The sequence below is a fragment of the Mauremys reevesii genome, linkage group 9, assembly GCF_016161935.1.
Source record: "Mauremys reevesii isolate NIE-2019 linkage group 9, ASM1616193v1, whole genome shotgun sequence".
In the NCBI taxonomy this organism is placed as follows: Eukaryota; Metazoa; Chordata; order Testudines; family Geoemydidae; genus Mauremys; species Mauremys reevesii.
Genome location: NC_052631.1, coordinates 102,367,683 through 102,395,021, shown reverse-complemented (window position 1 = coordinate 102,395,021; position 27,339 = coordinate 102,367,683). Strand labels below are relative to the sequence as shown.

General features: G+C 53.5%; 1 protein-coding gene across 7 annotated transcripts in view; it reads right to left on the bottom strand.

Annotated features, from left to right (window-relative positions):
- The window catches only part of DLG3 (discs large MAGUK scaffold protein 3), a 163,478-nt gene that overhangs the window by 48,158 nt on the left and 87,981 nt on the right, over positions 1-27,339 (bottom strand). For all 7 annotated transcript variants that reach the window (XM_039486972.1, XM_039486977.1, XM_039486974.1 and 4 more), the window contains 7 exons: positions 22,825-22,949; positions 21,117-21,286; positions 20,526-20,662; positions 17,832-17,976; positions 17,349-17,508; positions 5,715-5,871; positions 2,262-2,364 (listed from right to left, as the gene is read on the bottom strand). In XM_039486972.1, coding sequence (XP_039342906.1) covers positions 2,262-2,364; positions 5,715-5,871; positions 17,349-17,508; positions 17,832-17,976; positions 20,526-20,662; positions 21,117-21,286; positions 22,825-22,949 — 997 coding nt within the window. The remainder of the gene's footprint in view (positions 1-2,261; positions 2,365-5,714; positions 5,872-17,348; positions 17,509-17,831; positions 17,977-20,525; positions 20,663-21,116; positions 21,287-22,824; positions 22,950-27,339) is intronic.

Here is a 27,339-nt window from a genome sequence, read left to right as displayed (position 1 = left end):
CGCGTGTAATCCAGCTTCAGCAAAGTTACCCGGAGGATGAGCGACTCCAAGCTGCGTTGTTGCTGACTGGGGAGCGGGGCCATCTTGGGACTAAACCTACACAGCCGGCGTGCGCAGCCTTGGCGGTGGAGCTGCGGAGATGACCAGGCTGCAGGGCGATGATAAGAGACCCCACTGTGAGTGGGTACAGTTCGTGAAAGTCACTTTAGGGGTTGTCTAGTGACTTGGAGCAAAACTAAGTTATTACATGAGAAATGACACAGGAATGTCAGTTTTGTGTAGAACCTTCCCTCCACCCGGAACAGGCTGCGGCCCTGGCAGAAGAGTTTACAGCTGGGAATGAGACAAACTCGGCCTAGTGAAGCTTGAGCTAGACAGCGTGCTAAAAAGGGCAGTGTGGACATTGCTGCTTGGCCTGCAGCTTGGCTCTCAAGCCTAAGCAGTCAGATGAGCTTGGGAGCCCAAAGTGCAATGGCCACATTGCTATTTTTAGCACACTAGCTTCAGCCTCAATAGCCTGAGTCTGTCTAACTAGGCTGGATGGGTCACACCCAGCTGCAATGTAGACATACTCAGTATGGTCTGCTGGGACTCTAGGATTTTAGAAGCAACAAAGAATTCTGTGGCACCTTATAGACTAACAGACGTTTTGCAGCATGAGCTTTCGTGGGTGAATACCCACTTCTTCGGATGCAAGCAGATGACTTCGGATGATTGCTTGCATCCGAAGAAGTGGGTATTCACCCACGAAAGCTCATGCTGCAAAACGTCTGTTAATCTATAAGGTGCCACAGGATTCTTTGTTGCTTCTACAGAACCAGACTAACACGGCTACCTCTCTGATACTAGGATTTTAGATTGGCTGTAAATGAGAGTGATTCAGAATTTCTCCTCTGACTCCAATTTCAGCCCTAGTCTACTCCATGGCACCTTGCTTCACCTGGCAGGGGCTGCGCCAATAGATTTTTCTGAACACATGAAGTCCTGCTACTTTGCAGGGACTCTGGATTACCCTGAGCAGGATGAGGGCTCCCAGTTGTAACAAGTTATTAAACACCAGTATTTCAGGCCAGTGAGCCATGCTGACCTAGAGAGAAGACACTGCTACTTGCTCTATTAAACACCCCAATCTCTCTCAAAAACACCTGACTACTTCCCCAGGACTCCACTGTGCCAGATATAACAAGGGATGGTAAAGCAGTTGAGTCTCATTCCCACAAATTTGGAAGTTCCCTGCAGACTGTAAATAGTCTGTGAACCTGCTACCAATCTTAAGGCTGAGGGAATCAGGAATGATACATGAGGTGAGTGTCCTTGTCTGGCCTAGGACCACTGCCATGTCATTGTCCTCTGAGGATACCTTAAGTAGAGGCTAGCCCAACATCTGCAGTATAATCTAAGCTGGCACCCGATGACTGCTGAATCCTCGCGGGCAGTGTAGGTAGGAGGGCTCATTCTAGGCCTTCCACACTGATTCAGAGTGGCAGTTTTGGAAGAGAGGCTGGTCTTGATGTGAGGGATCTGCACCAGGATCTGACACCTCAAAGTGACAACTTGGGAGTGGATGGCACACCAAGAGGGGCAGGGTGCGCTGAGAGGGGTGGGGGACATGGGGGCGGTGGGCATGCCAAAAGGGGGGCAGGAGCAATAAAAGCACCACTCTCATCCATCAGTGGTGGACACTCCAGTTGCACTCAGGATGGAGACTGGTTCTCCACCTCTGACTGGAGGATGATAGGGGACTGCAAACCCAAACAACCTTGTGACTTCAGCTGAACCATATCATCAGCCAGATGTGGTGGCAAGAAAAACAAGCATGTCAGGGACACGGTGTGTCCTGGTCTCTATACACAGTCTAGGCCTGACCTCTAGAACATGGAGAAACATAAACTTCACAGACTACTTGAGAGCCAGGAACGCCTGCCGAAGTCACCACTAGGCGTAGCTGCCAGTGCTTCCAATTCCATATATAGACAAAAAGGAGGGGCCACTGGAATATCAGTGCAAGGAGGAATATATGTTTCCTGATAGAGGTGAGCCAATGACAACACTGGGCAGCATCCATTGAGTGGGGAGCAATTTCAGCTGAGCCTTTAGACTTAGCACTCCAGCCCCACATCTAATAGCCAGGGTGACATAGCCACAGACTAAGGATCACCTTGGAGCTGGGGCCCTTGATTTGATTGGCTGGGGCTAGTGTATAAGGGAGCGGGCCCCCAGCCAGGCCTTACAGCGGGTGTCAGCACTCAGCAATTTCCTACCTTCAGGTCTGTACTGAGCGATGATGGTCACTGTCTGCCCCGCCCGTTTCAGAGCTGCTGCCGCCTGCTCGTGAGTTGCATTCCGGAGATTTACACCATTTACCTGACCAAACACAAATGAGGGGATCCGATTAGTTATTGATAGGGCAGCTGAGAGCCACAGTGCCTTGAACTGTCCTCAGCACACCAACTGAGACACGCTTCTCTCCCTCCTCTCAAGTCTGCTCAGAAGCCCCTTGCCAAAAATAATCCCCTTAGCTAACGTCCCCGAGATGCTAAGCAAGCGATCCAACTGTTGATCAGTGACCAAGTTCCTTCTCTGACCCCTCTGCAACACCACTAGAAACCCCATTTATAGTTTGACCCCAGACTCCAGTCCTAGCCAGCGATACACCTGCACAGCTCTCTCGCTGCAGGTTGCAGTTTGGCTACCACAAGTATGTTGGTTGAGAATAGTGCAGAGGGAAGATGGCTTCACTCATCCCCTATACAGCCCAGGGAAGGTGCTCACTTCCCCCATTCGGGATTGTATATCCACACAGTGCTACTGTCCTGTTTGCACCTTAGGACTCCTCACTCTTTGAGGGAGGGAGTCGTCCTGCGAATGTACCCATTTTCCCCTGGCCTGCCTGCTGGTGAACTGAAAGAAACCTGTGAGGGAGCTGACAGCTCTGAAGGTAAAGCTGACAGTTGTCAGCGTTGACATTCCTCTGTGTGTGCCAGCAAGATGTTCTGGATTGATTGAAACTGCAGCAATTGAAACTCAGTCGGTGGTCACCTCTACAAATTCTGGGTTAACTTGCAGTGACTGCTATACCCCCAGCAACTGACTGAAATATTTCTGTGTGTGGATGCAAAATGCATTTCAGTTGGCTGAGGGGGAGGGACAATTTCTCCCATGCAGGTCAGGCCAATATCTGCACCCTACCAGTAACAAATTCACATGCATTAGAGAGAAAGGGTTTTTCCCATCACTAAGGCCTTATCTACAGGGAAAAGATTTACTGGTTACACTGATCTAGTTATACAATCCCTCTGTGTGGGCACATACTCCAGTATAAGAGTGGCTTTCTTAAACCCCTTCCCAAGCATAAGCTACATGACGTGCATCCGACAAAGTGGGCATTCACCCATGAAAGCTCATGCTCCAATACGTTTGTTAGTCTATAAGGTGCCACAGAACTCTTTGCCACTTTTACAGATCCAGACTAACACAGCTACCCCTCTGATACATGTAAAAAGTTACTCTTATATCTGTATAGTGCAGGGGTAGGCAACCTATGGCATGGGTGCCGAAGGCAGCACGCAAACTGATTTTCAGTGGCACTCACACTGCCCAGGTCCTGGCCACCGGTCTGGGGGGCTCTGCATTTTAATTTAATTTTAAATGAAGCTTCTTAAGCATTTTAAAAACCTTATTTACTTTACATACAACAATAGTTTAGTTATATATTATAGACTTATAGAAAGAGACCTTCTAAAAACATTTAAATGTATTACCGGCACACAGAACCTTAAATCAGAGTGAATAAATGAAGACTTGGCACAGCACTTCTGAAAGGTTGCCTATAGTGTGTCCACATGGGGAGGGTGGAGTATACCAGTATAACTAGACCAGTTTGAATTCACACCTTAGCTCATACTGGAAACACTGTCCTGTGTAGACAAGGACTAGCACTCCAAACTACAGGCTGAGTTAAGAGCAACAGCCGATAGGAACGATACACACCCATTTCAGCGGCCAAACAGGAAACCATTACAAATAACACACATACACACTGACCCCTCTCCAAAACGGCTCTAGATACAATCACAGAGTCTCTCAGATCAAACTAGAGTCCTTCTTCACCCAGATGATTGAGAGTCCCCGCCCCATCCCAGGCGCTGTCCAGGAGGCGACACCAGGGCATTCCTCCCCAGACAGTGCCCTCCCACTAGCTCGCTCAGGGCCAAACTCTCAGCTGCATCTGGGGATCTTTTCAGCTCAAAGGCCAGCTCCCAACTGAACCCCATTAGAGTAAATGCCTCGGAATCTGGCATGCCTGGGTTCCAGGGGACTGATGTCTTCCCTAGCAACTCCAGCAGCACTAGAGAACTCCTTAGAGCTAGGGCTAGTGGAGGCCAGGGCTGGTCTGCCAAGACACCTCCAGCTAGTCCCATCCTGGACTTCCAGCCACGCCTCCGCAGTCGTGATTTCAGCCCAGGCCAGTTACGCCAAGTACTATTGTTTTATGATGTGAACAAAGGCATCTTGGAGATTTCATTCCAAACTCCCTTGAGACCCCCTCTGTGTTCGAACCGAGGTCTCTAGAAGTGTAGCCGTGGTCCCATGGGTGAGCTGAGTACACACCTAGGTCCCTGGGGCCTGGGCTCTGGTTGCTGGCCCATGTCACTGCACCTGCACTACTCTTGTTGCCTGCACTAGTGCGCGTGGGTATGCCTCCCTGCTCTATGATCACATCTTCGCTTGCTGTGCAGACACACCCGGAGAGAATCATTCCCCTCCCAAGCATTGTGGCAATCTGTGTTTCTGCCTCAGGGCTCAGCTGTAATTCCTAGCCTCAGCCTCTCCCTCCCTGGCCTGGCAAAGCTTGGACAGTGGTGCTAGGAACAACAGGGTCAGGCTGAGGATGGGGAATTCGAACCTTGCTCTACAGCGTTCACTGCTGCTCAGTTTTGGAGTCACATCTGTAGGTCAGTCCCTGTGAGGTAAGGGCATAAATTGGTGGGGATCTTCAAAACCCCAGGGAATGGAGGAAAATCTGCCCCCACCCCCCAAGATCTGCTCTGGCCTCATCTGCATGGAATCAATACACTTACCCCAGTGGCAGGGGCCAAACTGAGAGATGGAATGGACCCGGCCAGGCCAGGCCAAGCTCAGAACACCCCTTAAGAATCTCTCTGGTGTGTGGCTGAAAGGATGGTTTTTAGGCAGCATCCACACACAGCTACCCACCTTATGCACACAGTGCCACTGCCCCCATCCGCACCTTGGGGCTCCTCACTCTTTGAGGGAGGGAATATAGGTTTTGTTGGCCAAACTGCTCAGTTTTCAAACTGCAAAGCTCCCCGTGCACACAGAGCTGGGGAATGAAAACACACGTGTCTGTGACTGAACTGCAGCAGTACAGTACATTACTGTCTGGACTCAGCCGCTGAGACTCTAATTGCAGGGCCCGGTGTCCAGGCCTTGCTCTCCCAGCTTTGCCCAGGCAGCCTCATTTTGCTGTGGAAAGGGTCAGATGGATTTGTGTCTGCACTGCTGAGAATTATAACTAGGAATGCAAAACACAAGGAGCTCAAAGGAACTGCTAGAGGCTAGGGGACAGGCACTCTGTAAATGCCCGAGGTAGGGGAGACAGGCAAACTGCTAGACATAATGCAGCTATAACAGCGAGAGCAGCTCCCGGCACACTGGTCGAGGCCTCTCTCAGCAGTAGTGACAGGACTCACCGACAAGATGCGGTCTCCTCTCCGCAGCTCCCCACTGAGGTCGGCAGGGCCGCCAGCCAAGATGAAGGAGACGAAGATCCCCTCTCCATCCTCTCCCCCGACGATGTTGAAGCCCAGTCCGGTGGAGCCTTTGTGCAGGATGATTTTCCGGGGCTCTCTATGTGAACAGACATCAGACATTTAGAGAAAGGAGGGCACAACTGCCAACAAAGTCAACTGCAGTGCCCTGGGATCTGGTGCTTCCTGCTGTGCAGAAAGAAGGCAAGCCACTGAGCACAGCAGGACGAGAGCTTCCTGATGCACCTGGAATCCGGCAGGGCTGAAGTCTTCCCTGCACCCAAGCTCAGACTCTTGCGACTCATCAGCCAGCAATGAGAAGGCTGGCAAATCACAGAGCAGGTGCTGGGAGTTGCACCATCCAACAGGCTGGAGCCTAGAGCTCCCGTCAGTCACAGGATCTGGGCCAAGGGCTGGAGGCGTTTGGAGCTCAGCAGCCGGCTGAACAGGCCTCTGTACCCAGAGGAAAGGAGCTGGGGAAGGGAAGGGAAGGACTGACTCTTGGGACTATAATAGGGCTCCAGAAAAGCTGCGGCAACACGCCACCAGGCTATGGCTGCCTGGCAGTGAGCTGGGAGGCAGTTTATGCCAGCCAGACTTTCACCCTGAGAATAGCCAAAGAGCACTGACTGGCCAAACCCACTCCTTGTCAACGGAATGGACTTTACAAAATCATCTCCGTCGCGATTCACTCTGGAACATCTTGAAGTGCTACTGAAGGCTAACACAAATAATTAACTTTATCAAGGCTTTATAGCAAGGTGCAGGTCGCCCAGGTGAAATAAATGCAGATGTGAGTGTCAAGCATGGTTGTGTTCTGTCATCTCTCCTGTTTGGCTTTGCCATTGACTACCTTATAGACAAATCCAACACAGGCAACGCATGGCTCAGCAACAGTACACTAGTGTTGATGACATAGTCCTTCTAAGTGATAGTTCAATCAGACTGTCCAGCATCACAAAACAGATGGGATTAATAGTTAATTATGAAAAAACAAATCGAACAAGAACCCCAGCAATTACCAACTCAAGCATTTCTTTGGAAGGCAAAGGAAGAAGCGAGTCAATTCATGTACCTTGGCAGTAACATGCAAGCTAATGGGAATGTCCAGAAAGCAATAATGTCACAAATTGGCAAGGCAGGAGCTGCATTTACCACAAAGATTCTCAAACTCTTTTTGCTGGGACCTCGTCTGAAAATATTTCAGGATCTGACGACCCCCTCCCTCCATACCATGCCACCATTACTTCTGTGCTGCTGCTGGCGACAGCGCTGCCTTCGGAGCTGGTCACCCGGCCAATAGCCGCCACTCTCTGGCCACCGAGCTCTGAAGGCAGCACAGAGGGAAGGGTGGCAATACCGTGACCCCCCTATAAAGGCTTGTGACTCCCTTTTGGGTCAAGACCCCCTGTTTGAGAAATGCTGATTTACTAGCCAAAACGAGATTTGGTCATTGAAAATCTAATTTATACAAATTACAAATCTTGAGCCCAAATGTTATTTCTATCTTAACATACGGATGTGAAAGCTGGAAATCCACCAAAGGTACAGGGAGACAGACATTTAAGGGCCTTAGAAGCAAATGCCTCAGGAAAATACTAAGCATTCAGTGGAACAAATTTATACCAAAACGCTGAGATTCATCAGAGAGTTTAACAACACTTTATCTCTAAAGTTACCCAGGAAGATGATGGAAATACCCAGGACATGTGCTAAGAATGAAGCCAGAGCATCTGCTGTGGAGGAACATGTTAAAGTGGCAGTAATCCCTCTGCAGGACACTACTCAGAGAAGTAAAACATATGGGATGTAACCACCCTGAGGCCATGCAAAGAGCAGCCCAGGCCAGACAGGGAGAGTGGAACCCTGTTCATGGCCGAAGTCAAGTTTGGTTGTGCAGGAAGGGTTCAGATTCTGTCAGGGGACTGAACAGAGGAAAGGAGCTGGGACAGGGAAGGACTTCGACTCTGGGCACTACAATGGAGCTCCAGAAAAGCTACAGCCTGGGCAATACGCTGCCAGGCTGCAGGGGAGCCTTTTCCATCAGCCCCACGGGACAGACACAGGCTCCACCATCATGAGCCATGAGGGAGATTTCTCCCCCTTCACTGACACACTCATCCTGGCAGCAGGATTTACAGCGAGGGACACCGGGAGGGAGCCCAGAGCCAGGGTCACTTGGAGACAGTTACGGGAAGAGAGGGAGAGCAAGAGAAGGAAAGAAAGAAGGAAGAGTAGGATGTCTAAGGAGGGCTTAGGCCTGGGCTGGAGCCTCTCGCCCCAGGCCCGCATAGGCCCTGTGGTGTGAGCAGAACAGGGGTGGGGGGAGGGAGGAGGCACTAGGAGGAATGTGATGGAATTAAAGAAAAAGGAAGACAGAGTGTCAAACCAAGCCCTGACGAGGAATGAGAGCCAGCTATGGAATTGTCTCCAGGGGAAGGGTTGGGGGTCCCACTGCTCATGACACTATGCTAGTAAATGTTCAGTAGAGAACAACCCTGCCCTGGCCCCTAGGAGATGGACTGGATGGGACCTCTGGACCTCACTTCATAGGCTGCCCCCTCCTGCCCTGAAAGCTGCCATCTCTGTGGCTCATAGGCAGTAACCCTTAAACCACTGTGGCATTTCTGCAGGGAAGGGGGCCAGGCTGGCGCCCATGGGCTCTCAGCTGGCCTTGTTCTCTGTGATCCTAGGACCTCTCAGACAGCGGGGAGAGCAGTTTGTTTGGCTGCGGCATCTAAACCACTGTGTCCAACCTGGAGTGTTTAGTCTTCTGCTTACAGAATCTGGAGTCTGTAAGTCCCAGTGCCCTGCAGTCTTGCTGACAGACAGACCCCCCTTCCCCACTGCAGGGAGGGGTTGTTTCAGTGGAGTAAGCTTCAGTACAAACCTCCGCCCACCACTGCTCAAAACCACAGACACTGAGGGCTCCCGTTCCCCCAATACAAACCCCTAACTCCAGTTCTGAGTCTGTGTCTGCGTTACATCCAGCTGATGTTAACCGGGGCTGCACGCACTCCTGTCTGCCTTCCAGGACAAGCATCATTAACTCCTAGGTTATACCAAGGCTTGGCACAAGCAGAAATGCCAGGCATGGAATAGCTAGGACTTTTCGGTCAGTTCTGGTATCACCCCAGCCAGACACCGCACCCTGTGCCCAGAAACCTCTCCCAGATGCTCCTCGCTGCCTGAGCAATGGTCCCACTCCCCTTCCCTGCATCAGCTCAGACTAAGTGGTATTACAGAACAGTACCTTTGGTCCCATTTCTTCCTGTGGCCTGGCTGCTGCCGGGAGGGAGAGAGAGATGGGGGTCCCCCATAGGACATGGATGACGAGACGTTAACAGTGAACATTGGTGTGCTGTGCGCGCTGCCTGCGGTTTCCCTGCCTGGTTCTTGCTCCCCAACTGAGCGTGCGAGGAACAGGAATGTTCTGAATGCTCTCAGCTCTCACCCCCCTGCTCTGTTTATCTCTGCCTTCTCTCTCCTGGGGCTGCTGCAGGACACGCGTCTTCTTCACCCACACTCAGCTATTGAGAGGACACAGACTTCAGCACTTATTTCACTCTCCTTAGACCTTATGGACTTAACCCATTCTTGCCCTCGCAGGCAAAGCCAGTATCATCCGAGCCGAGGTACGGAACAAAGGATAAGCTGGCAAGTTTACTTGGAATATTCTCCAATAACAGATCCTGGCCCCTGTTAACCTCTCCCACCAGCACTGACACTAGGCCCGCAGTAGCACCTTCCCCTAGAATACAGAAGTGCAATGGCATCAAAATGCCAATCAAACCCTATGCAGCTGGGGCCAAATCAGCATGCAGTAACAGAGTGCAAGGGACCAGCACACTGCTCACTGACACAGGCAAAACCACCTGTTTCATGTCAACCATCTGCTGTACCAACAGCCTCTGACTTTTCACCTAGAACAGTGCTCACACAGTCAGCTGACGGGGCAACTAACAGAGCTCTGACACTGACGGGAGGACTGGCTGCTGCCTGTCCAGGCAGATCAGGAGACCAGACAACACAATTCTATCTGCTGCCCTAGCACAGAGCTGTGTGCACAAGAGGCTCAGTGCGCAGAGAAGCCTCACACCCCATCACCAATGCAAGAACCCTGCATTAGAAGAACCCATCATATTAAAGTGATCGTACTCAGACCCTACCATCTCTCTGAACGTCTGACAAAAGAGAACATTACCCTCATTTGGTGACCCCAAAACCCTCTTAGTCTAAACTGCCACCCCAACATGCCTCTCTCCCCAATCCCCACCCTAAACAATCCATCTCAGTACCGCTCTCCCGGCCTAATCTGGTGAGTTGGGGGCAGATGGTGCAGCTCTGGAGGAAGATGGGTGTGCTGCTCTGGCCAGGCTAAGTTTGTGCTGCCCATGCGACTGGAAATTCCGAGAGTGGAATGTGGGGGACCTTGTCGGTACAGGGCAGCGGAGCGGCCGGATGCGCGGCTGGCGAGTGGAGTGGGGGCAGCAGTGGAGCCAGCTGACGGGGGGGATGGAAAGTTGGGCAGAGAACATGGAAAGTGCTATGCCAGTGGTAAGCAGGTTATCATGAACAAGGGCCTGCCCTGAGTAAATCCTGCAGGCACAGAGTTAAGCTCCCAGACATCCAGGTCCTGAGGCTTTGGCCGATTTTTCTCTCTCTAGCTTCCACTCTGAACACTGGGTTTGTCTGGTAACAAGGGACTGAAGTGTCCGTGCAGAGGCCTTGCCCCTGGCAGTGTCTCACGCGGCAGCCTGAGACCAAGAGCTCCCTGAATGCTGGGTAGGACCTTTGTTTTCCTGGTCATGCCCCAGCCAGCATTTGCTCAGCTGTCCACTCAGTTCAGTCAGTGTCCTCCCTAGCCTTCCTGAGGGACAGGAATGGCCCCTGCCACACTTCCCCACTCAGTGAGGCTGCAGGGCTGGAAACCAGGCAAAAGCACCAGTGCTCACTACAAACAGCCTGTGTTAATGGCTTTGAATCGGGGCGTTAGGAGCTCAGATGTTCTCTCCTCCTTCCCGCAGGCTGCATCATACTCCTGAAGGGAGGCTGACCTCTCCCAAGGTGAGGCCATTTATACAGCACCTCTCCCCCCACAGTGCTTCCACACCCCGACTAACAGACTGGGTCGCTATGGAGACGAGTAACCCTCCCACCGGAGGGGGGCAGACGTAGGACCAGTCCCTGCCCCAGGAGGTGGTCCAGACTGCCCCATTCAGAGAGAGGCAGGCAGGGTCTGACTGCGGAGGGGAGGTTGTGAGGAGGGGGCAGTGTGAGGGGGAGTATAAACCCCACAGTGGTAAGAAGGGGTTAATAGAGACCTCTGTTAGCCCAGCGTGTTCCAGCTGGAGATCTGTCAGACTAGGGCGCAGTCCAGAGGAAGGAGTTCAGACCAGTGGGGAGGAGACCCAGGGGAGAGGTGGGCTGGAGTCCCTGCTCTGGCAGGAATCAGGCAGAGAGGGAACCATGGCAGAGCTGCAGGGGTGGAGATAGCACCTGTGCTGAACCTTGACAAAGGAGCAGAGCTCCAGGGCATCGCCCTGTGGGCTGATGTTCTGCAGAAGAGCAGGGAACAGGGGAGAGCCTAAGATGGGCTAAAGGCTCCAGCCTGACACAGGTAGAAGTTGCTGACTACGTATTTTGTCTGACGCTGGGGGTTTGCTGAGCGACTCCAGGGAGAAGCCCTGGGAGCTGCTGCTCTGGAAGAAGAGGGAGACAGAAGAGGAGTCCAGATGTACCGGAAGATGTTCTGTTGATTACTCTTATTTTGTTGGACATTATTTGTTTGGGACATTGATACCCCAGAAGGGGTGGAACTATCCTGAGGCCTGGCCAGAGGCCAAGTCTTCACCATACTAGGCCACTGAAATCCTGAGGAAGAGCTGCTGGAATGCCGGGCCATGCCACAAGATGGTCGGATGGTGAGCCTATGGCTGGCCGATGATGTGGAATTCCAAGTCCGGGCCCACTTGCCCTGGGCTCAGGGGACTGGGGAGGCTGCAAACCGTGGAGTGTCTCTTGCTACTGCACAACTTCTGGGAATAACACTTTGTTATTAGCGTCTCAGCTCTTGGCACCGCCATGGCCTCTTCTGCACGGAGTGACTAACCCATGTGGGGCTGGATGAGACAGCACCAAAATCATGGCCCCTTTTGTTCCAGGCAGGACTGGCCCCAAATACCCTGCCTTGTGCTAGTCCTGCATGGCTGGACTCATGTGTCCTCTGTGTCCAGCGTCTCTCTCTGGACTGTCTATATCAGGCTAGGACTCAAGGAAAGGAACCAGGTTTTAATCTGGTTTAGCACAGGTTCACCCAAAGAGGTTTCTACGTGGTCTGTGCAGCCAGTGTTTAACCACACCTCAGACTAGACAGGACTCAACTAGATGAGGCTAGCAATGTTCTGACATGGTGTGGCCTCATCTCCACTGACTGGCCAGAGCAGGGCAGCACCTTTAACCCTGCTTCCCTAGCTGTGTTTGAACCACTCCGTGGATGCGGGTCTGGGTGCATTTCCTCTCAGTTGCTCCCTTTCCCTTTTAGCTTTGGAAGCCGCATCTGAAGTGTCTGCCTGGAGTAATGGATGGCAGCTGCCTAATGTAAATGCTTTATCCCTGCAAAGGCACGGGCACAGAGTGATCTCAGCCTAGTCCTATGGAAACGTCACGTGGCTGGCAGCACAGGGGACTGGAGGGGTTAGTTTGTAAATAGGCGAATGACTTGGCCAAGAGCTCCAGGAGCAGATCCCCACCCCAAAAGGGGACATCACTCACTCGCAGCTGGGGTCCATAGTAAAGCAGGCTGCAGGTGGCGTGAGCTCACTTCAGCATACCTCCATGGCTGACAGGAGCTCACTGCCAGCCCCGGACACACAGATTTCCCTTGCAGAGCGTGCTGAAGTCCCCCACCCTATGGCAGCCAGAAGCAGGCAGACAGCTCTCCTCTGTTTCATCCAGATTTTAAATGAAAGAAAACAATGGCCCAGCCCCAGAGCAGCTGGGTGGTTCCTGGGCTCCTTCCTCCAGTCACACTCAGAGCGTGCTGAGTGCCTCTCCTCGGGCATGACAAACAGCCTGGGCTGCACAGTCACGTTCCAAGGCAGAAGGAGGTGGCTATGCAGCCCACACAGACTCCTCACTTTCTCCAGCTGGTGTCCCAGTCTAGGCAGCCCTTTCCTCTCCAGGATCGAAAGCACAAGAAGAGACCGGCACACAGGTGTGTCCCCTGCACCATAATGACCTGCTACTCACACGCACCATGCCTTAAGGGTCTCAGGACACAGTAGTGCCTGGAGGTGCCTTTGCTCCTCATGACAGACCACGGTCTTTCACAGCTGGAGTATCCCCATGTGTCTCCTGTATTACAATGCAAGGAAGACCTTGGCCCGGACCCTCAAGCTGGACTTAAGCATTTTTGCAACAACAGCTACAAGAGAGTTGATCCTGTTATCTGAGGCAAGTTTGCTAAGGAGTTTGTGCTACAGCTGCTGCTGTTGTTGAAGAAAGCTGCAATGTCACTACAGTCTGATCTTGTTTCTTGTTCACCAACATCAGCGAGAAAAACCATCCAGGGCCTTACAGTTGTATCAGAGACCTGCTCTGCTTCCTTGAGCCTTGGCAAGGCCTCTCCATACTACTTCTTTGTGATCCCCAGCGCTCGCACATCTACACACAGCTTGACCTCCTGGAATCACAATGGCCATTGCTATAACAGGGCAGCACTGATGGCCTGGAGGTTTGGTCCACCACTGAGCCCAACCAGTGAGTTCTGTCCACAGTGAAAAGTCCTTGGCTCTCTGGCTTTGCAAAGAGAACAGAAGGCGCGCAGCGCTGGGTCTGAAAGCTGTGCCTATACAAAGCTGATCTCCTGGGCTTCATACAGCTCTCCTTTTGTTGTCTCCAATGCGAAACAGAAGGAAAACACAAGAACACAGGCATTCTGCATCAGCCCAGTGCTCCAATCAGTCCAGTATCCTGTCTCCAATGGTGACCAGCCCCAGATGATTCAGAGAATGACAGAACAACAAGATCCCACCAAAGGGCACACTATAAGAACCTGGAGCAACAGATAGGAAGAATAGGATAAAGCCCCGAAGAACTAAGTCTCGTATTCCACCCAACAGATCTCAGTGATGATTCACACCCTTCTTTTCTCTTACGCTCATATGAGAGTAGGATGCAGTTAGTGAGGAGCACATTGCCGCATTAACGCCCCAACCCTCGTATCAAACAAAATGCAGTGGGGTCTTTAATGACTACAGAGAGGCCAGGACTTTGGTTTTATGCCTTACCCCACCCCACCCGCCAAAAACCCACCAAAAAACCCCAGCTGCCTTCAGCAGTCCAGCACCCTCTAGCAGCATGGTGAGCACTGGGGTCCATGCTACTGTAGGAACAATGGCTCTGCCTGAACCAACACTGCTCCCTGCGGTGCCGCCCCAGGCAGGGACAGGGGCTCAGTGCTGACTCAGCGGACAGCAGGCTACCAGAGCTCTTGTGACATCAGAAAGAAAGACCCCTCGCTGCCCTCTGGGCTAGAGGTGACTGCTGGTCACGCAGCAGTAAAATGCACGTGGAGACTGCACTGGCTCCTGCTCAGGGCCCGGAGTGCATCAAGGTGGTTTTGCTGCACATGGTACATGAGGATGAGTTGCTATTTGGTGTCTACTCAGATAGAACTTCTCCAGCGAACAATTCCCCCCCATCCCCTGGCCTAACGCGTGCCTAGGTTTCCGTTACCGCTATCTTCCCTTCCGGCCCGAGTGGGTGAGGGGTGGGTGGGAGGGAAGCCACTTGCACAATGAGCGAGAGATGGGGTACGACATGGGCACTATCTGCCATGGGAGGTGAGTGCAGGGCTGGCTGTGGAGAACGCAAGTGCTGGAGGCAGCTCACTGAGATGCAGCGTGAAGCTGGCGTAGCTGAGGAAGGCAGTGTGCTCAGGCAGAGCCCAACACAACAAATCCAAGCCTGGAAAATACTACAGCAGCTGGCACTGGCCTGTTAGACAGCTCCCCCCAGCCTCCCTGGCGTCTGTGCCTTGATGGCTCCTGGGCAGAGTCTTTTGCAGCATGCAGTAGCATCCTCTAGTGACCAGTCACTGGCACTGCACCACAAACAACGGCCCAGTCACTGCTGCTTCACGCCTAGTCTATGCTAAGGGTCTGGAGGGAGAGGAGGGGCTGCTTTAACCATGTCTGTCCCCATGAATGCGCATCTGACACAGAAAGGCCTGTCGGTAATGGGCCCAACATGAATGATACACTACAGTCTCCAGTCATAGCCCCCAATGTTACGGCTCCCAGGGGAGCTGGAGCCACAGGACTTTTAAATCAATCAGGGGCTTCCAGCTGCAGAGGTGGCTGGGAGCCCCCTGGGGCTCAGGGGCAAATTAAAGGGCCTGGGGCTCCGGCTGCCACGGGGAACCCCAAGCTTTGCCGGGCTGGGGCCAGGATTTAAAGGGCCCGGAGCTCCTGCCGCTGCGGGGAGCTCTGAGCCCTTTAAATCCCGGCCCCAGCCTAGCCGCCGGAGCCACGGGCGGGATTTAAAGGGCTCAGAGCTCCTGTGGCTGCGGGCAGCCCAGAGCCCTTTAAATCCCCGCCGCGGAAGCTGGTGCGGTCCAGCTCGGCGTACTGGTTCTTGCCGGCGTACCGGACCGGACCGACTTACTTTCACCTCTGGTACGGGGACACACGTGCATGTTCAGGGCAAGGTGGAGGGACTAAGCTGCTTGACTTCATTTGAACTGCTCTGGACATGCAGGAGCTCCTGTTCAGGGAGAGAAATTAAAGCAGGGACAGAGCCCAGCCACCTGGACCCGAGTGATGGGGCCCAGTGAGAGCACAGGGCTGCAAAGGGGACCCCAAGCTCTGGTGGGTCTCGGGAGCGAATGCAATGCAAATCGCTGACACTACGCACAGGAGCTCCGCCATTCTCTGCTGAAACAGCTAATCAGCTGCTGTATTCACACCATGTGTGCGCATCTCCCATTGCCAAGGAAACACAACCCTCACCTTGCACATCAGTCCAACCCCAGTGTGCCCTCGGATCCCCTTTCACACAACACGGAGCGCCCTATCCACTGATGCTGGGAGACCAGCACGTCATGACGTGATGCTGCTGCCGCAGTGCAACAGCACCAGGCTGTGGGACGAAGCGGACACGCAAGGACAATTTACAGTCCTTTATTATTTATATCTGGGACCCAATAACGTGCTCCAAAGCTGGGCAACCCCCACCCCGAGCTGGTCCTAACCCTGCCATCCCCACGAACCCCACCCCGAGCCGGTCCTAACCCTTCCCGTCCCCCCGACTCCCACCCCGAGCCGGTCCTAACCCTTCCCGTCCCCCCGATTCCCACCCCGAGCCGGTCCTAACCCTGCCATCCCCCCCGCCCCCCACCCCGAGCCGGTCCTAACCCTTCCCGTCCCCCCGACTCCCACCCCGAGCCGGTGCTAACCCTGCCATCCCCCACGAACCCCACCCCGAGCCGGTCCTAACCCTTCCCGTCCCCCCGACTCTCACCCCGAGCCGGTGCTAACCCTGCCATCACCCCAACCCTAAAGCCAATTGTAGCCCTGCTGTTACCAAACACTAAAGTCAGTTCTAACCCTGAACCAACCCCAGCTGTATGATGAAAACAGAGAGTAGCCAATCACAGTAACAGTGACTAAATCCCTTTGTCTTTCTCTGCCTCAAAGAGCTTTGCCTCCTACTTCAAACTCACCCAAAACCCATTTCTGCTCCCTGCTCCACTGAGAGAGAGGCAAGAGCTGGCACCACTTGGAACCAAGTTGAATTGCTCTGTGTATGATGTTAATGATGAGGAGGAACCTGAGAGCAACATGCAGGAAGCAGGAGAGCTCAGAGCATTGGCAGAATCCCTGCTGCATGAACAGTTTGAAATGAACCGATGGCAGAGGAGCCCTCTGAAGACCCAGGACTCTCAGAGCAGAAACGCATGTGTGGCCCAGGATGAAGAGATGTACTTGGGCTGCCAACATTTTTACACCACTCTTATCCCGAAGGATCTCAGCATCATCTCCAGAGGTTTCAGTGCACTGGTGGGGAGCGTCCCTGGGCTCTGAGCGGGGGAACGGCCTGAATTGCCCGTGTGGGATTCCACCGTAAATGTGATTTGCATTTACAGGATTTTAATGAGCAAAGGAAATGAAAGCCAAAGAATCAGAAACGTAGAAGCACTTAAGTCTCAAAAGAGTTCAAAGAGGAACAGGGGGCAAAGGGGAATGAGAGGGACATGGGGAATGGGATCAGAGCCACTGAAACAAGCTCTCTAGCTTGGCGCTTATCTCTCAGCATTTCCACAGGACTGAGGAAGCAGAATCTGTCCCAGGGACTTTTAAAGAATGCTAAACCCACTAACAAATAGGGGGTTTGTGCTGGCACCTGCTGCAAGGAAGCTCAGCACCTGTGGCCCTAGGCCTGGGGACGGATTCACTGGGTCAATAAATATTGTCATTCCACCCACAGATCCCTTGGAAAAGAAGAGAGGGAGGGAGGGGGAGAGCTCCCGGAGCTTTTTCCCTGAGCTGTCTCTACCCTCAGGCCCTTGCTCACCTGGTGAAGTCTTCCTCCCCGATCATATGTCGAGGGATGGGCGAGTACCTAGATGGGGTCGCCTGTGGGGGGGCTGGGTAGGTGGGTTTGTTCTCCACACTGCCGAGGTAACCCAGGCTGGTGTTATGGCTTATGTGGTTATCGGCCAAGGCTGAGAAGGCTGCAGAGAAGGAAAAGACAAAATCAGGAGCAGAAGTCCTGGGCCCGGCTGCTCTGGTATACAACAGGGCGCAAGAGCCCCGTGTTCTCATTGCTAGCGCACATTTTCCTACAGTGCCCCGCACTTCGTGGGGCTCCCCACGCCCCAAGACCCTCCCATTCCCTTTCACATTCTCACATGCCTCTCTCCCTTCGGCCCTGCTGTTCACCCCCCCTACAGCCTTCCCAAAGGGTTCTTGTGGCCTTCCCCTCCCGCCGCTGGCGCTGTGGCACAGCTGTGCTCTCCTGGGAGCCGGGCTGAGGCTGGCAGGCTGGCGTACGTACTGCTGGCATAGTCGGGGGGCGCGTACATGTCGTTGAGGTGGACGTTGCCAGGCTTGGCCACTTTCAGGTACACCATGTCAGAGGTGTTCTTCAGAGAGGCCACCGCCTCCTCGTGCCGCACGTCCTGCAGGTTCGTGTTATTCACCTGCGAGAGAGAACAGGCGGTGAGGGAGACGGAGGAAACAAACAGAAAGGCATGAGAGGCAGATAAGAAGTCGGGGAGGAGAGAAAGGACTGGGTTCAAATGATCCCGGTTTTGTTTCATTAATACATCCCTGGTGAAGTGGGATACGACATGTCTCCAAGTGGTGTTTCCATAGCATGTGCTGGGTTGCATCTCAGCTGCAGAAACAGCTAGAGTCTGATTCCCAGGCAGCATGCAGCAAGGTCAGCCATTCACCAGGCCTTTCAAACACTGCTTCTTTGCAGCCGCACTGGTCCCAGGTATCTCTTATGGGACTAACTTCTGTTGGAGGGAGAGACAAGCTTTCGAGCTTCACAGAGCTCTTCCTCAGGTCTGGAGAAGGCAACCAGCATGTCCAAGCTAACCGCAAGGTGGGACAGATCGTTAAGCATAAGAGGCTCACACATGCTGTTGACCACTTAAAGTGAAGTGGGCAATTAAGGGTTAGTGGGCAGAAGGGTGTGTTAAAATGGTTGTAATGAGATATAACACCAGTGTCTCTGTTAAGACCATGGTTCTTAGTGTCCAGCCGAGTTCTGAATGGAAGTTCCCAGCCTCGTCTCTAGAAGGTGTTGTGCAGGTTTCTCGTGAGGACAAGGGCTGGGGGATCGATACTGAGTGATCCCTTTGAGAAAAGTGTTCACCCACAGGTGACAGTATGTTTTTGTCTTAAGACTGCCTAAGCCTTTCTTTGGGATATCATCAAATAATTACAACTCAAACTTGATGGGGACCACATCCTTAAAAAAGTCTTTCCTGAATCCCCTTTTCTGGCCTTCAAACAACCCCCAGTCTCGCCTGGCTCATCATCAGAAGCAAGCTCCACACAGACCAGGAGACGCCAACTCAAAGCGGCAGCAGACCACGCCAGAACAACAGATGCAAAACCTGCAGACACAATGATCAACACCCCCCACAATGCACCTTTCAGAATCCATAGGTCCTACACAAGCCTATCACAACGTGTGCTGTACCTCATCCAGTGCACTCAACGTCCCAATGACAACTATGTGGGTGAAACGCAACAATCACTGCATTCCCGAATGAACTCACAAGAAAAATAAGACAAAAACACCCGGTCACCTGTGGGTGAACACTTTTCTCAAAGGGATCACTTGGTATCTGACCTCCCAGTCTTCGTCCTCACAGGAACCTGCACAACACCTTCTAGAGACGAGGCTGGGAACTTCCATTCAGAACTCGGCTGGACGCTAAGGGTATGTCTATACTACCTGCCGGATCGCCAGGTAGTGTTCGATGGATTGGGGATCGACACCCGTACTCCACCTTGGCAGGAGGACTAAGCGCAGTCGACGGGGGCACCGCGGCAGTCGACTCGCCACCGTGAGGACGGCCAGGTAAGTCGAACTAAGATACTTCGACTTCAGCTACGCTATTCGTGTAGCTGAAGTTGCATGTCTTAGTTCGAACCCCCCAGCTAGTGTAGCCCAGGCCTTAGAACCATGGTCTTAACAGAGACACTGGTGTTATGGCTCATTACAACCATTTTAACACACCCTTCAGCCCGCTAACCCTTAGTTGCCCACTTCACTTTAAGTGGTCTCCTACAGCATGTGTGAGCCTCTTAGGCTTAACGATCTGTCCCACCTTGCGGTTAGCTTGGACATGCTGGTTGCCTTCTCCAGACCTGAGGAAGAGCTCTGTGAAGCTTCACAGCTTGTCCCTTCCTCTAACAGAAGTCGGGCTACTTACCTTGTTCCTCTTTTACACACTGGGTATTTGTTTATCTTCATGACACAGAAACTTTTCCTTACGGTGCCAGTTGTACCTGCTCCAGGTCTGCATGCTGCTCATCTCACTGCCCCACCCAGCCGCTATCCCAAAATACAGGAACATGATCATCCTCCAGCTACCCTTTGTTCATTCAGTGCCTGGAGTGCGGTCCCTTCCCCGCACAGGGAGCTGTGGGAATCCCTGACTTCAGTGCACAGCAAATCTCAGGCATGTCATTAATGTCATATTTGGGAATTCGCTCAGGGCCCCCGGCCCCAGCCCTGCCAGGACATTCACCTTGTCAGCAAACAGTGATAGTAACAACCAGAAACAATCCTACATCCAGCAGGCCACATTCACCAGCTGCTCTGTGTCACCCTGGTGATGCAAAGCAGCCACTACCCACAGGTCTGGTCTGCGACAAACTCTCCCCTGTCCCTTCACCATTGCCCTGATGGGGATCCAGCTGGCGGGACTTTGTCGTTATGGCAATCTAATGATCAGTGAGTACAAACTAACAACTCCTGCTCATTGCCCACTGGGGCACACCCATGTAACCCCTCGCGCCCAGGCCTTGGGAAGGAGAGAGGAGAGCTTGTGCTCTTCTGGTGGGGAGAAAGGGGCTCTGGAGCAATGGAAAACCCAGGCTGTATATGGAGCAAGAGCCAGTGCTAGGCAGAGAGGGCTTTAGAGCAGATCCCTCACAGAGACATCCCCTGGCATCCCTGCCTCCCTCGGTCCGTCTCTAGAGCCCAGGGGAAGGTGCGTGCACTCACCGCCAGCAGCCGGTCCCCGATCTGCAGCCGGCCATCCTTCTGGGCAGCCCCTCCCTCAATGATCTTGGTGATGTAGATGCTGTTGTCTCCTGGGATGTGCTGGTTTCCGATTCCACCCGCGATGCTGAAGCCTAGTCCTGAGGGGAACACAAGAGGCAATGAGAGGAGATTGAAGAGTCACTAGATGGTGAGTGGAAAACATCTGACAGGGACATGGGGCATTTACAGCGCCAATGGGCTCGCTCCCCTTGGCGCCTCCGCCCAGGCTCTCATGCCGCTCCTCCTGTTGGTGCCCTGTGACTTGGGGTTGGCTAAGCACATGGAGCAGATGGAGAGGATGGTGGGCTCCGGTCCCCGAGCAAACAGGGGTGTATGGATGGCCAGTACGCTCTGACTACCAAGTGCTGCTATACCCACACATCTGTTCAACTGGCGCAGGGAAAACCGTGCAGCACAGATCCTGAACTGTGATTTCCCAGGCCCCACACAGCTTGCTGCTGCCCCTCAGTCCTGACCCACAGCCCCCAAGGCCATTTCTGTCCAGGTGACAGGGGCTGGGTTAGGCTACTGCGGCCATTTAAGAGATTTCACCTTTGGGTCCTTTCATCAGGTTAACTTCCATGATAGTCTCAGGTGGGGGCTGCCTCCGACGCACCACAAGTCGAACCACCGGGCCTGCTTCCTTCAGCGCCTCCACTGCCTTGCTGTGCACCACCTCCGAGACATCCACTTCATTTACCCGCAGGACGCAGTCGTTCACCCTGCAAGCAGCACACGCATCACTGGCTGGACCCTGGATGCTCTCATCACGGTGTTTAGACAGCTCTTGCCTCAAATCTCTGGGGAATCTCCTGGGAGTTCCCCTGCATCCACTGACCTCCAATCTCCTCTGACTGCTCCACACCTTGGCCAAGGCCACAGATCTCCATCCAGACCCCCGGGAACTCCACTGAAAACACAGTTCTCTTTCTTTTCATCCTACTGAGCCCCAGAGATGCTGAATCAGGACACTGGGCTTGTGGACAGGACTACAGTACGGACACTCTCATGCCAAGCGCAGCCACTGAGCAGGAGGTGGGTGGAGAGGGGCCTGTGATGGGGTGTTCACCCCACAGTTGCTCCAAAGGGGTTAATGGAAGACAGGTGGGTCAATTAACCTATCAGGCTGAGAAGACAGCCCTAATTAGGGGAATCTCACCTGTGTGGGAGCAGGTGGGGCTTCTAGAAAGCCAGGGAGCTGATAGCAGAGAGGGGCTGCAGAGAAGCAGACTGCAGTTACTCCCTGGGAGGACGGAGTTAGGGCTGGCAGACCTGGTGGGGGGAGCCAGAAGGAGCAGGAAAGTCTCAGGGAAAAGGCAGCAAGGTTCAGGATCGTGCAGACCTTGGCTGCTGATCAGATGGTCCCTGAGCTGGAATCCGGAGCAGAGGGCAGGCCCGGGTTCCGCTGGGGAAGTGGCACCATGGGGCAGTGAATGGGAAGACTGCCTAAGCCTGCTGGAGAGAGCGGCTTCAGGATGTGGAATGAGCAGCAGAAGGGGGCCTTGGACCTGGAAAGAGCTAATCCCCAGAGTGGCCAGGAGGAGGCGCCACCTGCGGCGAATGGGGGATCCTGCTGGAAGGATCCTTCAGCATGACAGAGGGGTGAGAGAGACGCCTCAGCTGGGGGACAGGGAAGCATGGCAGATCCCTGACACGGAGAGAGGGGACAGGGTCTGATGACTCATTGGTGGTAAAGGGGGAGATAAAGAGAATAGGCAAAGAAACTAGTCCCCAAATTCTCTTGTCCCAAATCACCCTCGACTTTAGCCCATTACCCCATTCTCCCCGCAAGGAATTCAGCCCCTCTCCTTGTACTGCCAGCACCACCCTGCTACTCAAAAGCTCCACACACACAGACCTCTGCCGACGCCTCCCAGTTTCAACCTGCAGCTCCCGGCTATCCCGGCTACGGGCTTCCCCACAGCACCCCAGAGTGCTGCTGAGCCCCGGTCCTGACCCTAGGCTCCCTGCTACTCCTGGCAGGGGTCTCCTGTGAGGAGAAGCTGCCAAATGTATCAAGCCATGTGAACAAATTCTCTGACTGAGCTGAGACTCGCCAACTCACTGCATGGGGGAGCCTGTTCCGCACTGCTGGAAAGCCCTGCGCACTAACCCTGGGCTTCAAGTCTGCCTATCCGCTGGGCCTGGGAAAGCGAGTGCCGTGAACACCGACCTGTGCAGCATTAAAGCCATAACGAGCTGCTGCCAAGTGACCTCACTGCATCGTGCTCAGGCCAGGACAGCAGTTTTAGGTACTCACCCCAGGCGGCCATCCATAGCTGCAGCTCCACCAGGGATGATTTTCGTGATAAAAATCCCTGGGTCATCAGGAACATGGGGATTATCAATTCCCCCTGCAATGCTGAAGCCAAGGCCAGAGTTACCCTGGGGAAAAGCAGAACACAGGGAGCCTTTCTGAGGAGGGAACTTGCTCCCTAGGTGCTTGTCACCCCCCAGGCCAGAGGCTGAATTAGGGCACCGCCCTCCCCTCTCTGATGGTGCCATGCCAGTGAAACCTGCCCAGACCAGCAACTCTCAGGATGGCACAGTAGCACTTGCAGAATTTGGGTTCATCCGGGTCTCCCTGGCTCTCAGGCAGGCTGAGAGGACAGTGGTTTACAGAGGCTCACCACGCGGCCTGAGGTGCTCTGATACTCCAGCAAGGCGTGCTGAGAAGGTGCAGCAGCAGAATGGGAGACGCTAAGAGCCAGAGCTCTCCCTCCCAGGAGCCATGTCTCTGCAGACAGCCTGAGCCGGGGTAAAGCTACCACCAGTGCCAGCTTCCAAGGAGGAGATCCCAATGTCTGCCAGGGGAGAGAGCCACGGCTTGTGCTGGTACCAACATGTCTGCTCCGATGACACGGGGAATCTCCTGTGCCTCCCAGGAGAGAACACCTGCACAGGGACTCAGCACAGAGCCAGTGTGAGGCAGAGAGGGTTTTAGAGCAGAAACCTCACAGAGACCTCCCCTGGCATCCCCACCTCCCTCTGTTGGTCTCTAGAGCCCAGGGGAAAGTGTGTGCGCTCCCCGAAGAACTCCAGAAATGTGGTATTTGGACTCTGATTCTCTCAGATGCACCAGTTTACACTGGGGTAACTACTGACTTTGGCAGAGTTATTCCTGAGGCACATTGGTGTGAATGGGTGGAGAACAGGCCCCCTGTCTGTGTCGGAGTAGGAATGACAGAACTCTGGAATGGCCAGGTGTACACACAGCTCTATTATGGGCCTGGGGCAAGAGCAGGGACAGTGCAGAATCACGTTCTGCAGGGTCCTCCTTTCTGACACTGAAACCAAGTGACCTGGGCATTGTCCTTTCTTGGTGAGAAACCAGGTGGGTGGTGCTGAACGTCCGGCCGGGGTTCTTACGTTGCACCCCTCCCTGCCATATCCTAGTGCCTAAGGCATCTGCTGCCCACACCCCATCCCTCTGTGTCCCAAGCCCAGCAGCACGGCTCTTGCTTGCAGCAGCCTCGGTTAGTGACAGGCCTTCGGATTAAGTTTCCATTCTCCTACATGGGGTTGGAGTGGACAAGACCACCTTGGTTTGCTGTTCTGCCTTGGAAAAGCATATTTTCTCCTTGTCTCCTCATACAGAAAGGCCGACACCTTGTCTCGCCCCCATCATGACTTTCTCACAAGGGAGACCTCGGGCTCTGGGTCACCTCTGTGGCCCAGGACCCTAGAGAACTTGGCTGATCAATGCAGTGATTGTATGCTCAGCCCCTCAGACAGAGCCCATCAATGTCAGACAAGCACTGGCATTGTCTGCTAGAGGTCTCCCCTTAAACAGCTGGGCTTGGAGAATCACTTGTGAAGAGACCTGGTGAGATGGACAGGAACACTCAGAGGACTAGATATATCCTTAGCTGGGGGATGCCAATAAGCCAAGGAATGTAAGTGGAACAGAGCCCAGGGTTTGAAAACAACCCCAGAGCTGGGAGTTTGCAAACAGCCTGGAGATTCCACGTGAGCTGTACCAGCTGCTCTTTGGTTTTCATGATGTGGGTCCTCTGAGACTCTCCTTCTTCTCCCCACTCTGAACAACTGGGTTCATCCCATGTATCAGCTCTTCAGACACGCAGGGAACACTTCTCTGACATTACAACAAACCCATCATCTGGCTTGTTTCGTCTGCAGAAGAGAAGAGTGAGGGGGGATTTGATAGCTGCTTTCAACTACCTGAAGGGGGGTTCCAAAGAGGATGGAGCTCAGCTGTTCTCAGTGGTGCCAGATGACAGAACAAGGAGCAATGGTCTCAAGTTGCAGTGGGGGAGGTCTAGGTTGGATATCAGGAAACACTATTTCACTAGGAGGGTGGTGAAGCACTGGAATGGGTTCCCTAGGGAGGTGGTGGAATCTCCTTCCTTAAAAATCTCTAAGGCCCGGCTTGACAAAGCCCTGGCTGGGATGATTTAGTTGGTGTTGGTCCTGCTTTGAGCAGGGGGTTGGACTAGATACCTCCTGAGGTCTCTTCCAAGCCTGATATTCTATGATTCTTCTATGATTCTACATGCTCAAAGCACTATATAGGCATTGTGTCATAACAGCCCTGAGGTAAGTAGCCATACCATGACTACCCCATTTCCCAGATGAAGAAACTGAGGCATCGAGAAAAAGTGAATTGACCAAGCTCACACAGTGAATCTGTTTGAAAACTACACAAGATGCTGGAGAAAAACCAAAAGCAATGACTGCTGCTAGAAGGAATCCAACATGAGTTGGCTGGATTGAGGTATGAAATCTATGAACGATAGGTGATCTAGCAGTCTCGTGGATTATAAAATTGAGATTTTTCATAAAATTTGGCTTTTCTTAGCCCATCTGACTGAGAGATCAATCCAAAACTGAACAAATTCCTCTTGTTCATTTGGGTTTCATCCTACACTGAGAATAGAAGCTGCAAAATCTGTTACCCTGGAAAAGGGTTAATCTCTTCCATACATGGTAGATTTTCTAGACCAATTTAAAAGGCACTCTTTTCCCCTTGGCTTGCAGAGAGATGGTGGGGGGAGAGCAGCTGAATTCTATACGATAGCATTTGCATATGATTTTCAATTGTAGGATGTCAAGGTAGTGCAGGAGGTGTTGAAATGTTCCTCCCTGCTGCGCTCTGAAAGGCTCCTGGTTGCTGTTCTGTGGGTTGGAAACTGGCTCTGACAAGCAGGCACATGACAGGTAACCTTTGGTTCCAGTACAATAAAAGCTGCTTCTCCTGCTCTGGGGTTACCCTCCCTCCTTTCCGGGGACTTCCAGCAGCTTTATGGTCAGTCTTGGGAAAGCTGCAGAGAGCTTTACTAGCCCCTGGGGCCTCCTTCATTGCTCTCTTGAGTCCATTCCCCAGGGAAGTTGTGCTAGGAAAGGAGAAGGTTGCGCTAAGATATAGGATCATTGTCCCAGGACTTGAACCATTAATTGTCTAACTATGATGGGGCAACCCATCCTGTGAGCTGAGAACTTAGCTCAAATAACACATCTTAGAGCCATTTCACTTCCCTTTGGCAGCCTAGACAACGGCGAGCGCAGAGAACTCTCCAGCCTGCCCCAGGGCTGCTCCAGGTGAGAGCACCAGGGCTGTGGCTCTCCAAAAGGCTGCAGGCTCATTGTTTAGAGAGAGATTTTTAATCTTACTAAACAAACTCCTTGAGAGCTCCTGTCCTTCCTGCTTGGGAAGAACGTCTGTGGCTATTGCTGGAGTAGCGGCGCCCACCACAGGGGCTCACGCCGCCTTGTGTCAGGGACTTCATGAGAACAGGACTGAGCAATACTCAGTAAATCCTGCGCAACCCCAGGGCAGGATCTGTCCTTTGCTCTCTAGAGCCTCTAGAGCAACTCACCTCCTGCTGTGTTCTGCCCTGGCTGCAGCTTTTGAAGCAGCCAGACTAGTACTAGAATAGCTTAGAATGACAGTGCTCCGCATGTGAGGTCAGGAATACGGTGAGCCCTGGGCAGGGGCGGCTCTAGACCCCAGCGCGCCAAGCAGGCGCTTGGGGCGGCCGTTTCCCGGGGGGGCGGCATTTGGCTCCGGTGGAGCTCCCGCCGTCATGCCTGCGGCAGGTCCACCGGAGCCCGGAACGAGCGGACCTGCCGCAGGCATGACTGCGGCGGGTCCCGTCTTCCCGCGGCTCCGGTTGAGCTCCCGCAGGCATGACTGCGGCAGGTCCGCTGGTCCCGGGCTCCGGTGGACCTGCCGCAGGCATGCCGGCAGGAGCTCAACCGGAGCCGCGGGAAGAGGGGACCCGCCGCGGGACCGGGGAAGGGCGGCGCAGCGCTCCGCGCTGCTTGGGGCAGCGTCATTTCTAGAGCCGCCCCTGGCCCTGGGGCTAGGGCCGAATCTGGCAGAACAGGGCAGTCTTCTCACTAACTACGGGTGGCAAGAGCTGCTCATCACACCCTGGGTTATCTGGGTGTCCAACTGCAGTGCAGGTCCAGGTGGCTGTGGACTGTCTTCACGATGGGAGGGCGGATGGCTCACTGGAGGATAACACTGTAGAGGCAGAGAGCTCCATGTACCCCACTCTCCCGACCAGCAGCACCCATGTGCCTCCAGGACTAAGCTTCGGCCAGCTGCTGATCTCACCAGGCCCTGGGAGCACTGGGAGATAGGCTAATTTGTCTGATGCGAAGGAGATGTAAAGCTGCTGTTGCCTCTGTGTGGCTGGCACCTCAGTCCACACTGTTCATAATCGCCTCAAGTGGCTTCTCACAGCTGTTGGAAAGACAGAAGGATCCTTGTGGGGCTCCATGGGTGGGGGCTCAGGAGATGTAGGAGCAG